The sequence below is a fragment of the Phaenicophaeus curvirostris genome, chromosome 2 (assembly GCF_032191515.1).
Source record: "Phaenicophaeus curvirostris isolate KB17595 chromosome 2, BPBGC_Pcur_1.0, whole genome shotgun sequence".
Taxonomy (NCBI): domain Eukaryota; kingdom Metazoa; phylum Chordata; class Aves; order Cuculiformes; family Cuculidae; genus Phaenicophaeus; species Phaenicophaeus curvirostris.
Window position 1 is genome coordinate 67491530 of NC_091393.1, and position 12742 is coordinate 67504271.

Genomic DNA, 12742 nt, shown 5'->3' on the forward strand with positions numbered 1-12742 from the left:
AGAAGCATGTTTCTTTAACACCTTTAGGATTAAAAAAATAGTTTCACCTGCTTACAAGCTTGAGCCAGTAACTGCAGCAGTGAATCAGCAAGAGAAAGAGCTATCTCAGCCAACTGCAGCTGAACATAAATAACTAGATACCTTTAATGGTCTAAAATACAGTAAAATTGTACAAAATTAAAACAATACTGTGACTAAGTCTTATTTTAAGAGACAGATATTGTTTTACTTTACCTGGAGATGACGGTGATAGCAACTGTTTCTTTTTTTGATATGTCTGTGATTCAAGCAGTGCATAACCAATATAGAGAGCTTGAGTCTGTAGCATTGCACTGACCTCATAGTTCAGATGATTTGAAAGGTTATAACTGTAAGTCCATAAAATTGAAAGGAATTTGAAGAAATACTCTGAATCTTTTAAATGTACCTTAAAATTAAAAAAAAACCAAACAAAAAAGAACAAAGAGAAAAGCACTGGTTCAGTAACTTAAATTTGTTTAGCAAACTATTGTGTACAATATCTGATAAACCACACAAATGAACAGAGTACACACAAAGAGAACTAGAAAAGTCAGAAAATATGTCTTTTAGGAAGAAAATGTTGAGTAGATGCTTTTGGGTAAACAGTACGTGCATGTGTATACAAGTCCACATGTTGCTCAACAGCTGGCTCACTTGGTTTAACAGGTAACTTGTAGTCCGCAGGAATGCAAGTACAAGTGACCTCTTTTTAAATCATAAACTGAAATCAAAGACTAAAAATGCATCTGTATGAACATTTGTATAGTATGTCAATTGCACAAGAAAATTGTTACGTGCAAAACAAAGAAGTTCTACTTCCTGTTCTGTGCACTGATAAGCTTAATATTAGAATTGCTCTAAGCAACCCCTGACTTTTTCATGAGTCATACAGTAATTTTCACAAGTCTATAAACCAGCGTCTCAAAAGAATCAGACACACAATTTCCTTGCACAGCATAACTTTCTCTGCTCAATGTTCACACTTTATTCTTAGGATTTGTCCTGGATTGGCTGTAAAGTTTTTATAATAACAAAGCATTTACCAAAATTAAGAAACCGTGAATCATAAATGTATCACTGACCACTGAAGGCACAGGTCATTGCGTCTACCTCTCCCCGAGCAGTAACGGCTGCTCCAAGAAGATTCAGTTCAGTTTTTCACACATCTACATCCAGTTACCTTAACTTTGCTTTAAGACCTTTCTGTCAAAATTTAACTAAGATAGTTTCTGATTTTGAAGCAGTTACATTGTCTCTTAATAACATCCCACATCTAAAGTTCTTGTTTCCTCCATGGTCTGGCAATAGCTAGTATGCTTTCTCTCTGGAAGACGCACTCTGTAATTGAAAGAGCTCTTCATACATAAAACAGCAGTGCCCACTCAACATCCCACAGGCTTGAGCAGCTTGCCAGAACTGATACAGCTTCTGACATACTCTAGCCTATTCTCTTATCTACAAGTCCATCAAGATCTAGGTTCTACTTACATTAACTGTTCTAGGGCAGGCAAAAGTAACTGTGTTATCCCTTCCAAATTAAACACCCTCAAAACTGGAAACTGGCAATACTCCACAAATGAAAGAAGCAAATTATTACTGCAGCTGTTGCCTTGACTAGGTCCCAGGACATTATTAATGCCATTCCACAAACCTGCTGTAGTTCTTCCTCCAACCTTTTCTTCTGTCGAGTACGACCCAGCTTGCTCAGTCAAAAATCCCACTAAAATATCATCCTTCTTTCCCCACTGATAACCTTTAACTAGCCAGGCACTGAATCAATCTCTTTAACAGCTCAGTAGCAGTACAATTTCACTACATCTTGGAATGATTGTTAATTAGACAGTTATATACAAGAATTAACATCAGAAACAAGTTATACTATGAAATCACTGCTCCTCTTTCCTTCCACTGCTTGTATTTGTCATGTGCTGTTCTTGATGAAATAGCATCAAATTCCAGTAATGAGAGGCTTTGTGACATTACGTGCTCCCTTCTTCCTCAGAATGAACAATTACTCCCTGCTATCTAAAATCTAGACTGCCAAAATCCCATATTCTCTTCACAAAAATGTACTGCTTGATGCAGGGGAGAAAACATGAGATGATGTTACAGAAAGTGTTCGTTATCTTCTAAATCTTTTTCTTTTCATTTTCTGTATTTAAAAACTAACAGATTTTTCAGTCCAGCTGTTTGCTTTGCTCCCAAATAGGTCCAAAAATTTTAGCTCAAGCTTCAAGCTTGCAAATCAGTGTTAGGTTTTCACCTCTGTCTCAACGGGTCCATTTGTTGGGTTTTTACTTTAGTTTTCTTTTATTGCATTTAATTAGGGTTAACTGACCAGCTAAAGCTTGGACTCTAATCTTCTCACAGTATGAGCATGCTATGAGGATTTCTCCATTTTTCTCAGTTTTCCTTAAAATTATGTAACTGCATAATAATTGATGTCTAATAATTCAGAGCAACATATGCAAAAATAATACCTTAAGCAGGAGATTCATCAGTGCTCTGTATTGAACAGCATCACTTCCCTCACTAGCTCCACAGACAAGCAGGTCAAATAGTCCCAAAAGGAGATGCAGGTAGTCTTTGCTATCTTGATTCAGAGATTCGGGATTCCACCAAGTTTCCTCTAAAAATACAGGTTATAAATAAGACACAGTGGATGCATATCAATACCTTCAGACACCAAGAGACAATAGACATCTTTAGTTAAAAGAAAACAATAAATTTGCCAGTTCCCATGCTCACAAGTAAGTCACCTTTACAGATCTCAATAATAAAAAAGGATGAATGTTAGGGAAGCAACAACTTCTGAAGACAAAGCCTCCCCCATCCTAAAACTTTCTTCACTTCATTGATATCAAACCCATTCAAAACCTTAACATCTACCTTTTGGAAAGGACAAAGGAGGTTTTAGGCCGTTGATGAAGTTTTTCAATAAGAACAGTAACATAGCTGACTCCTCTGCATGAGCAGTCTGATCACTATTGAGCTTTTCTATATATGCAGTTAACAAGTCCTTAGGCACCAAAGTTTCCTCTGTCGTTTCAACAGACCAATTTAGGGGAGTTTCCTGTGAAGGAAAATAAATTTTAATGTATACTGTCACAATTTTATGCAACAGAAGACAGAAATTTTCACTAAAATCCAGCAATATTTAATTTCCAACCACAAAAGAGGTCCTCTGATGAAGTGAAATATATTTTTGATTTTACATTTAAACCTGTATCTGCAGTTTTAAGCATGCTAGCTCTTACTACTGTAATTAACAGTGTACATAAGTGAGATAAGTGAAGAGTAAAACCACCGGTTTCTCTAAAAGCTCCTCAAACGGATTAGGAGTCACTCACAGCTCTCCATGAACATTCAGTTTAATCCTTTCATCTAGCTCTGTTCCAGCAACAAAATTCGTATCTTTCTGATATTTGTATGTAAAAAAAAATCTTTTATGGAATAATCTGAGGTCAGAATAACTAATTACCATCTATTGCTGTGTGTGTGAGGTGGTGCATGCCCGGAAACACAGCCCTGCTAACATGGATTTCTTACACATGAAAAAACAAACTGTTTCAACAACAAAATAAATCAAGAAAACCCTAATGAGAAATATGCATAAAAAATAAAGCAAAGAAGGTAGTAAAAAGATGCAGAAATACTCCTTTTGAACATTGTTCCTGTCCCTCTGGTGGCTCTTCCTTCTGCATCCATGTTACTTTCCAACAAGTGTCAACACAACTGCTTATGGAGCTGCACAATAGACCAAAACTCAACAAATTCAGGAACAACACTTTCAATGTTGTTGCAATGGGAAGCTTGAGGTTGCAATTCATAGAAACGTAAAATCACAGAACAGTTTGGGTTAGAAGGTATGTTCAAAGACCATCTAGTCCACGCCCCCTGCAGTGAACAGGAACATCCTTTACTATATCAGGTTGCTCAAAGCCCTGCTGAATCCCACAATGACTGTTTCCAGGGATGGGGCGTCCACAGCTTCTTTGGGCAACCTGTTCCAGTGCCTCTCCACCTTCATAGTAACGAATTTCTTCTTTATGTCCAAGCTACAGTTACCCTCTTTTGCTTTAAAACCACTCATCTTTGTCCTGTCACCACAGGCCCTGCTAAAGTCTGTCCCCATCTTTCTTACACATCCTCTGTAAGCACTGGAAGACCACAACAAGGTCTCCCCAGAGCCTCTTCTTCTCTAGGCTGAATAACCCCTACTCAGCCTTTCTTCATAGGAGGGGTGTTCATACACTCTAATTATTTTCATGTCCCTTTTCTGGAACTGCCCTTAGCACAAGGTTTTTTTTAATTTTCAACTGCATTTCCTTCTTTTCCCTACAGAACAAGCCATCAAAACCTCTTCTCAATGGATAAAACCCCTGACATTCTTAAGCTAAACAATGATGCCACATAATGCCACAGGGTAGCTGGAAGAAAGGCTCCAAACACTGTGCCAATCCCACAGCACTGAAACATTGAATCAGCTAGCAGGACGCTAGCCTAAAACTCTCCAGCTCTTAATTTTACAATGCAGACTCACTAGAGTGGTAAAGTGCAAGAGCAATTCTTACTGGCAGCTTCTAGTACTGCTGCCAAGTGTGGCATTGCTCTGAAAAGAAATGAAGGTAAGATTTTCAGTCCTCCTTTAAGTTCCTGAACTACTTGTTCTCCAATTAAGAAAGAAAAAAAAAAAAAAAAGAGAAAAAATACTCCTTCATTATGAAAAAAATGCCATCTCCAAACTGTTTACATCTTACCTCTGCAGCATCACAAGATCTCAGATTTTTAATTTTTTTATCCAAGAAACAGAAGACTTTGATTGCCATGGAAAGATAACTTTCCTTCACCTGTGTATTGCAGCAACACTGAACAAGCACAGAACCAATTATATGAGTAGCTACTTTCTGTCTCACACTGTCAGATTCTGTTTCAGCCACGAGTACCAGATCATCAACCTTAGAAAAAAGAGTGGAGGAAAAACAACAAAAAAAGTCTGTTAGGCAGTGGGACTTCACTATGATTTTATACCATCTTTTATTTGCATGTCCAATTAAATACTTATTACCTTCAGTTACCATCTGCTGCAACACAAACATGTGTCACTAGGAACTACCCCCAGGTATGCTTGTTTATTCTCTAAACTGTTTGGGTTTTTTTTAAGGAAACAAAAATTCCTGGAATTTAGTTACACTAATCATTTGTTCAAATAGGTAAAAGCTTCGCTTCTTCCTTTCCTGATGTTAAGGTAGAAATCTTTTTTATCTATATAGCACTGGGGGTCTGCTATTCAATATACATATACACATTTGTCCAGCAACTTGATGATAGCATAACTAATGCTAAGAGCACATACAAAGTTCTTCTGCATCACATTTATTCTACTACTGTTATCACCTGGAAAATAAGATCTCTTAAAGTTAGTGTAACACGGTATACATACCATTTGCAATAGTGAGGCTGGGTACCCTGAAGCCATGTTTTCAGAAAACAGCTGAACCATTTTCTTGCTGGCCACTCCAATCAACTCTGCAGACTTGCTTGATTTAATTGCCTCTTCAAGAGCTATTCCAAGGCAAAAAATAACAATAGACATTGAAGGTACACAAATCCAATATTAAAACACTTATAGCTCAGTAATATTTAGAAATAGTCAGGAACGTACTAAACAATTTCTTCATCTTTTCAAAGAGTTTTTTCTAAAGAACTCCATTCACACTCAGAGTACGACAGCTTGTTAATGACAGCCTGTCTGTTTCAATAAGTATTTAGATTCAATACGGATGACATCCTAAATCGTCACAATTTTTATTTTACCAAATTAGTTAAGATTAATGCTTTACCTTCTGGCCAGCCCTTCAGTAAAGGGTGTAAGGAGCAGAGATCAGACTCTGACAGACATACAGCCATTTTCCAGTCTGAAGATTTTGAATTTGCATTTGTGATTAACATAAAAGGTAACAACCGCATTACTGCTTCATCTAGTAGTTCTTTCTTCTCTTTCAAAACCTCCTCTTTGACTAAAATGTTTACTGCTCGCTCTAGAACCTTGTACCTAAAAGAGAACAAGTTATGTTCAAAACCCACTGCTCAATCATACCAGCAACACTTCTTTTCATTTTCCATGGCTATTTTGTGAATCCAAATAGCACTGAGAACAAATAAGAAATTAATGAGATATGGAATGCAAATAATGGAACATTTCTCTTGTAATTTAGCAAAGATACAGAATAATAAAAAGTATTTGAAGTGAAAACCAGTTTTAAAGTATTCTTTAGAATTACTTTTGAAAAATTTCATTTACACAAAAAGAATGTAGACTGAAAAAAGGCACAAACATACCACTTTCCATCCTTTGAAAGATCAGCTCTCTGGAAGATGTTCAAGAGACTTGATACTAGTATTTCTGGATTGACTTGTTTCCTGAAAACCTGATAAGTAATCAAAAAAGAAACAAAAGTATAATAAAATACAAAGTAACTTACCATATCTTAATGGAAAATGCACCTGCTATACCAAGTGGAAACAAGGATCAAACATCACTAATTACATTCCTATTAATAATAATGTAATAAAAACACTACCATGGTAAACAAGTTCTTAGACTGCCCAGTATGCCCTCTTTGCTAAAGCATAGAGAATTTATCGAATGTAGAGATGTCTGATAAAATTATTAAACAATAAATAAAACACTTCATAATTAAATAAGAATTGCTTTTACTTTACATAGCATCTATATGACAAAAATATAAGGCACATTAACAAAAGATACTAAAGTTTAAAGAAGCATTCATGAGTTTCCATTCCTATTTTTTAGTGACTGAGAATGAATGAATGCACGAGACCAACTATACTACTGCTAATAATATTCCCCACTACTACTACCAGAAGGAAAAAGAAAGACTGTTACTCTAGCTGGAAACAATCAGTACAATGCATACTACAGTCCTATCCAGTAAACCCGAGCCAGAGCTTAGGACTTTGCCACTATCAACTGACCAAATGACACTGTCATGGAAAAACTCAACTGAGCACTTCTCACTAGCGTAATGACTTGTCATTGCACCATTTTCCATCCAAAAGGCAGATAACATGGCTTGTGTTTTTACAGAAAAATGTACAGGATAAGCAGGAAGCACATTTCAAATAATAATAAAAGATTAAATACGCTTTATTAGATATATTAAAAAAACCTCAATAAATTCAGGTTAACTGCAAACACTTCAGGAAAGATCAAGAAGCAGAACTTTGAGGGGAAACTGTGAGGTGGTAAACAACACAAGCCTCCTAAATTTGTGCTGCTTCATTCTTTTAAAGAACAAAAGTCTTACACTAAGGACATGAGTAGAAGAAGGGCAATTACAAAGAATTCATTCCAGACACACATATTGAAGATCAACTAAAATCTCACTTAACACTTAAGGTACACACTTACGTCCAAAGAACCAAGAGCAGACATTACAACATCTCTGTTGTCATCTTTGAGCCTATCAAAAACTGCTGCTTCTATGAAAGACTGATCAAAGCCTTCCTAGAAAAATAAAGGATAAAAAGAGTCAAAGGAAAAAGAATGATTTGTTGGTAGCATAATTCATAAATTCACAGGCTTTTAATGAAATAACCAGAATCCTAGCACAGGAAAACTTGTAACATCTTCCAAACTGAACATCAAAGGCAGAACAACTTTCAACAGCAGAAGAAAGAAAACCAGAAGCATCCATTAACTTAGACTTTATCTTAGACTACAAGCAGCTTAGTAAACAACAACTACATCCAGACTCCAGAATACTGGAAAATACTGGCAGAAGCCTACTGCAAACACCATTAACTGGTATGTCAGGCAAACAGCTTTCTGAAGACATTAAATGTTAAGTCAGTACTGTGAGAGATTCAGGACACAAACCTTTGATGTTTCAAAAACATCTTTCAAGTGCTGAAGAGCCAGGACTCGCACAGCTGGCTGAGGATGATTCAAACTAAGCAGGAGTGAGGTACCAGAGTCTTCCAGAAACTGAAATACAGATTTCAGAATGACTCACTGCACGTTAAAAATAAGTGAAGCATATATAAGGATAATGGGAGAAATTCCTTCAGCATTTCTGTGTACCAGAATAAAACGTGTATAATACAGATCGCAAAAGCATCAATTTCTGAACAATAATGTTTTATAACTGTTTTGAATTTGGTCTTCTTCACTTTCGCAGACAGTTCGTGAAGTACAGTAAACCACAGATACCCTTCTGTCCTAGAAAAGCACTACGCTTATCTAAGGATTCTGAGAAAGCTCTAGTGACCACGTCAGTGTGACAGAGCACAGATAGAAACTGTTAAAAAGGCACCCCTTGCCAGTCGAATTGCATGCACTTATCTCAGAAACCTTAAAGGCTAGAAGACAGTCATATGTCTTTGTTCCGCGTGCCTAATTTTTCTGTTAATCCACTTATTTTTCAGTCACGGAACCTCTGCCTTCATTAAAACAGTACAAAAACACACGAAACACTTCTTTATGTAGTTTATCATCCTTTCCTAAGTGCCTTCAGTGTTTCAAGCATTGTAAAATGAGTCATAATACTAACCATCTCCAAGTTCCTTGGACAGATCTGTTGCTTTTACGGTTATTCTGGGTTAGGCTGAGTTTCAATTGCTCTTCAGAAATGGCACAAGAATAACTCTGTAGTCACTCTATTCTTCCATGTTACTGACCATAAACTTTCATAAAAATCAATGCAACAAAAAGGACAGAGCCACCTTCTCTTAAACACCATAAAGCTGTTTGTTAACCTTTCCAAAACAGACAACTCTGACACTGACAAAATCTTTAAGATGAGGCCTTAATGACACATGGTGGTGCCCAGCATCAACCACAACAGCAGAGTGGATATATTCCTAAAGAAAAATATTTCTGAGAGCAATTGGGACAGTTGGAAATGTTTAAGCAATTTTAACCATGAAATAAAGCTCATAGTCATGACTGTCATGAAAAACACATGCTTAAGAGATCCACAGTGTTCATCAAGTTCCCCCCAATCACCTGGGGGGTGGTTCGGTGGGAATGGTAGAGATTTTGTTTACAAAGGAGAGCAGAACTTTGCTAAAATATCAGCCTTCTTACAGTATAACCAGAGAAGTGCTAGGATCACAAACTGAGCTTCTACCTACCTTGTATTTGCCACAGCTTAATGAAAGAGAAATAAATTGGTGAAAAAGATTTTGGTCAGCCTCGTCTGTACAGTCTTCAAGGTGCTTCTCCAACACAGAGTCTAAGGCTTTAGGATATCTGCCAACAGAGAAAATCCTCAGCATTTTCCACAGAACACAGCAGAAGAACATGTAATTACTACAGAAACACAAAACATAGGCTGAATGCACATGTGCTCATCTGAACCAGTTAGTTTAAGTAGCTTTGCAAAGGCAATCAAATACTATGTCATAACATAGATGAACAATATGCACTAGGATAAAAAGTGAAAGAAAAGGTCATGCTACACAGCAAACAGCTGTACAAAGCCAGTAGGTCTGTGTCCATGTGTTACAGTGATAACAAAACATAAGGACAGATCGGTAAAGCAAAATTTGGGCACAGATAAGGAATTAGTTATTTTTAATGTATTTACTTGGTTAAGAATATCGTGCTTATACAATATCGGCCAATAAGCCAAGATCATAGCTGACACAGCTGCTTTAAAGATTGTGGGTCTGTCACAGAGAAACGGAGCTTACTTTCTCTCAAGAAGTCTGATAAGAGGAAGTATCTTCTGATTGACTGCTGCCATTTTGGTAGGATCAGATTCAATCTCTGTACCATAGGAGATAAACTCTTCAAGAAACTTGCTAAAATTACAAACAAAAGAAAAAAAACCATGCTTTGGATAGTACCAGTTTCATTGATGTTACAAAGCACACTGCTAAACAGGTTAGGATTAATATGCATTACTTTTTGCAAGTACAGATTTGCTCCTTGCCTGAAGTTTACACTCTGTCCCACAAGTGCTAAAAGAATGGCTCTTTTGGATTACTGAATGTCTCAGTTTCAAAAATTCCGGTTTGGACTTATCTTATGCTCAGAAAAGTATGCTCCTATAACACTAATGCCATTGTCAATAATTAGCTATTATTAAACCAGAAATTACTGTAGTACTGCACAGGAAAAATAACTGAAGTTAACTCACGAAGCCAAAAGTTGATCTAAATCCTTCTCCAGTGGTATACTCTGAAGAATAGCTTCAAGATGTCTGATGTAAATCTGATTATCTGCATCCTCAGATTCTTCTTGTTCCTCTAAGGACAACGCATAATCATAAAAGATCAAAACCACTTTACAAATAACCCCCTTGTACTGATTAAAGTTAATTGTTTGTACAGGTGTCATCTGGTGAATCAAGCACACAATGTTTATTGATTACTAGTGCTAGCTCTCCACATGCTGCTAGCAATGCTTTATATCAATGTCACTAAAATGCCAAAGGCTGCATTTCTACAAATAAATTCAAGTATGCTTTGGAAAGTTCCAGACCTGCTACCACAACCTGTGCCAGCAACTCCCTACAGAATTCCCTGGTGTGAATCTGGCCCTTTTCAACAAAAGAATTTTCCCAACCATGACATGGCAATTACAGGTTCACAGTGCAAACAGACTTACTAGTGCAGAAAGATACTGCTATTGCAGCCAGTCAGCCTCGCTGTGCTGGACTGTTCCTAGGCACATTTAATTCACCAGGTAAACACAGATCTCAAATCACACATGGACTATGTGTAATCTACCTAAAAATTATTTTGCAATACTACAATACATCACTTAGGTGTGAAAAATTTCATACATCAAAATTAAGTTACTGCTGAAATACTGCAAATCAACGCCTAAATCAAAGCGATAGGTAAAACAACGCCTCACATTGCCTTCTCCGTAGGACCAGGAAAACCAAAAAGCCACACACACACACAGAAAAGCTCAATCAGGTCTATACACCCACTGGTAGTTTTAACGGCAGAAGAAATTAAAATTACACAGCTATGGCACTGACCACAGCCATCTGTCTGTAAGACTCAAGAAAATTATAAAAAAGTAGGCTAACTTACCTGTTTCACTCTTCATTATAGTGCAAACAAAGTGAGGCAACAGGTAACGCAGAAGAGGAGAGATATCATAGTCTGCTGAAAGGCCCTGCAAAAGTGTTACCAGTTCCGGGGTTTTGCACAGATAATTAAACGGCCTGCACAATGAAACAGGGGAGAAAAACCCACAGATGAACACATGTAATTTTAACAGCACTTTCAAGCCATACAGATTTCCTCAGGATTCAATTTTCAGCATCAGATAACAGCCTCATTATAAACAAACGCAGAAAAGATTTAAAGGGTTCCACTTCTTTATTGCCAGAGGTTTTATTGATACACTTAATATCCAAGAAAAATACATGGTACCGCCAGCCATGTCGAGCACAGCTTTTGCAATGGCACAGCAAACACATCTTTGTTTATGCAAAGTCGGTAGTACAACAAAAAAATACTTCTATGGATTGCATGAAAAGATATCCTTACATTGCAAGGAGCATTTTCAAACTAAGCCAAAGAAACTTCCAAGCTCTTTAAAATGTCAACCACCAAAATCTCTAATAGTAATGTATCCCCTCAATAAGAAGGATAAAAAAAATCAAATTATCAAAGTGCAGCCTGAGATTTAAAAAAATGGGAAAAGTCAATTCACATAGACTTACTTTTTCCCAAGTTTGTCTCCTTTCTGAGTTTGTAGAAGTAGGTTCAAGCATGCGACCCCATCCCTGACTAATGAGGGCACTTTAGATAATGTTTTGCTTATCTGTAACATCAAGGAATGCACCAAGGAAGTCTCCACTGTCACTTTAACTGTCATCTGGCAAATTATCATGTATGTTGCAGCTCTGTAATCCTGTATGGAGGATTTCAAGCCCTAGGAAAAGAAATGGAGGTGTATTTTTAACACACATAAATTAAAACAAGAGTAAAATAACATAAATATCATTTCCATTCCAACATCCATGGAATCACACTACCTTCTTCTTCATGTGTAGTTTTATAAAGGAATTATAAGCTCAACTTTCAAGAAGATAAAGTGCACACATACAGAAGACACATTCATTAACTGTTGCTCTGTTTGTTAAAAGAGCAACAATCCTGGAGGGAAGTGGATATTAAAGCAACTTGTCCACTCTGATTCCATATCCTCTTTGTTTAGTATGGGAAGTCTCCAAGACAAAGAGATCCATTCAAACTGTGTATCCACTCCTCACAGTCCATTCCTCATGCTGAGCAGGAAACAGAGTTCTTAAAATGCTCATCTAAGGTGGGAGAAATCTTAATAGTCATGGACCTTCACCTGCCTGATGTTTCAAAGCAGGCTAAGAGTGGTACAATGCATTTCACATACAACGTCCCTCATGATGTTATCTGCAGAAAGCATGTTGTCAGTACACTTCATCACACAGGAAGGAAAACAAAGCTTCATGTACCTTTTGGATGTAAGGAAGCAGCTTAGAGACTATAGTGTCTGTTATCTTCTCTGCGGCTCCAAGAGCTGATACAATGGTGGAGGCATAAAACACAAGAAGAACTCTCAACTGAGCTGAGTTGCCAGGATACTCTGAAAAGACCTGGACCACAGAAAAATTAGTCGTTCAGACACCAGGAGAAATGGAAACACACATACAGCTTCTCCCCAAACCAGCAATATCTCAGCACTCCAGCA

General features: G+C 37.1%; 1 protein-coding gene across 2 annotated transcripts in view; it reads right to left on the minus strand.

Annotated features, from left to right (window-relative positions):
- The window catches only part of HEATR1 (HEAT repeat containing 1), a 39381-nt gene that overhangs the window by 21159 nt on the left and 5480 nt on the right, over positions 1 to 12742 (minus strand). For both annotated transcript variants that reach the window (XM_069852354.1, XM_069852353.1), the window contains exons 6-20: positions 12507 to 12647; positions 11736 to 11947; positions 11098 to 11231; positions 10191 to 10299; positions 9742 to 9852; positions 9181 to 9298; positions 7925 to 8032; positions 7457 to 7552; positions 6364 to 6452; positions 5865 to 6076; positions 5465 to 5586; positions 4782 to 4979; positions 2911 to 3094; positions 2502 to 2650; positions 235 to 427 (exon numbers count right to left, since the gene is read on the minus strand). In XM_069852354.1, coding sequence (XP_069708455.1) covers positions 235 to 427; positions 2502 to 2650; positions 2911 to 3094; positions 4782 to 4979; positions 5465 to 5586; positions 5865 to 6076; positions 6364 to 6452; positions 7457 to 7552; positions 7925 to 8032; positions 9181 to 9298; positions 9742 to 9852; positions 10191 to 10299; positions 11098 to 11231; positions 11736 to 11947; positions 12507 to 12647 — 2176 coding nt within the window. The remainder of the gene's footprint in view (positions 1 to 234; positions 428 to 2501; positions 2651 to 2910; positions 3095 to 4781; positions 4980 to 5464; positions 5587 to 5864; positions 6077 to 6363; positions 6453 to 7456; positions 7553 to 7924; positions 8033 to 9180; positions 9299 to 9741; positions 9853 to 10190; positions 10300 to 11097; positions 11232 to 11735; positions 11948 to 12506; positions 12648 to 12742) is intronic.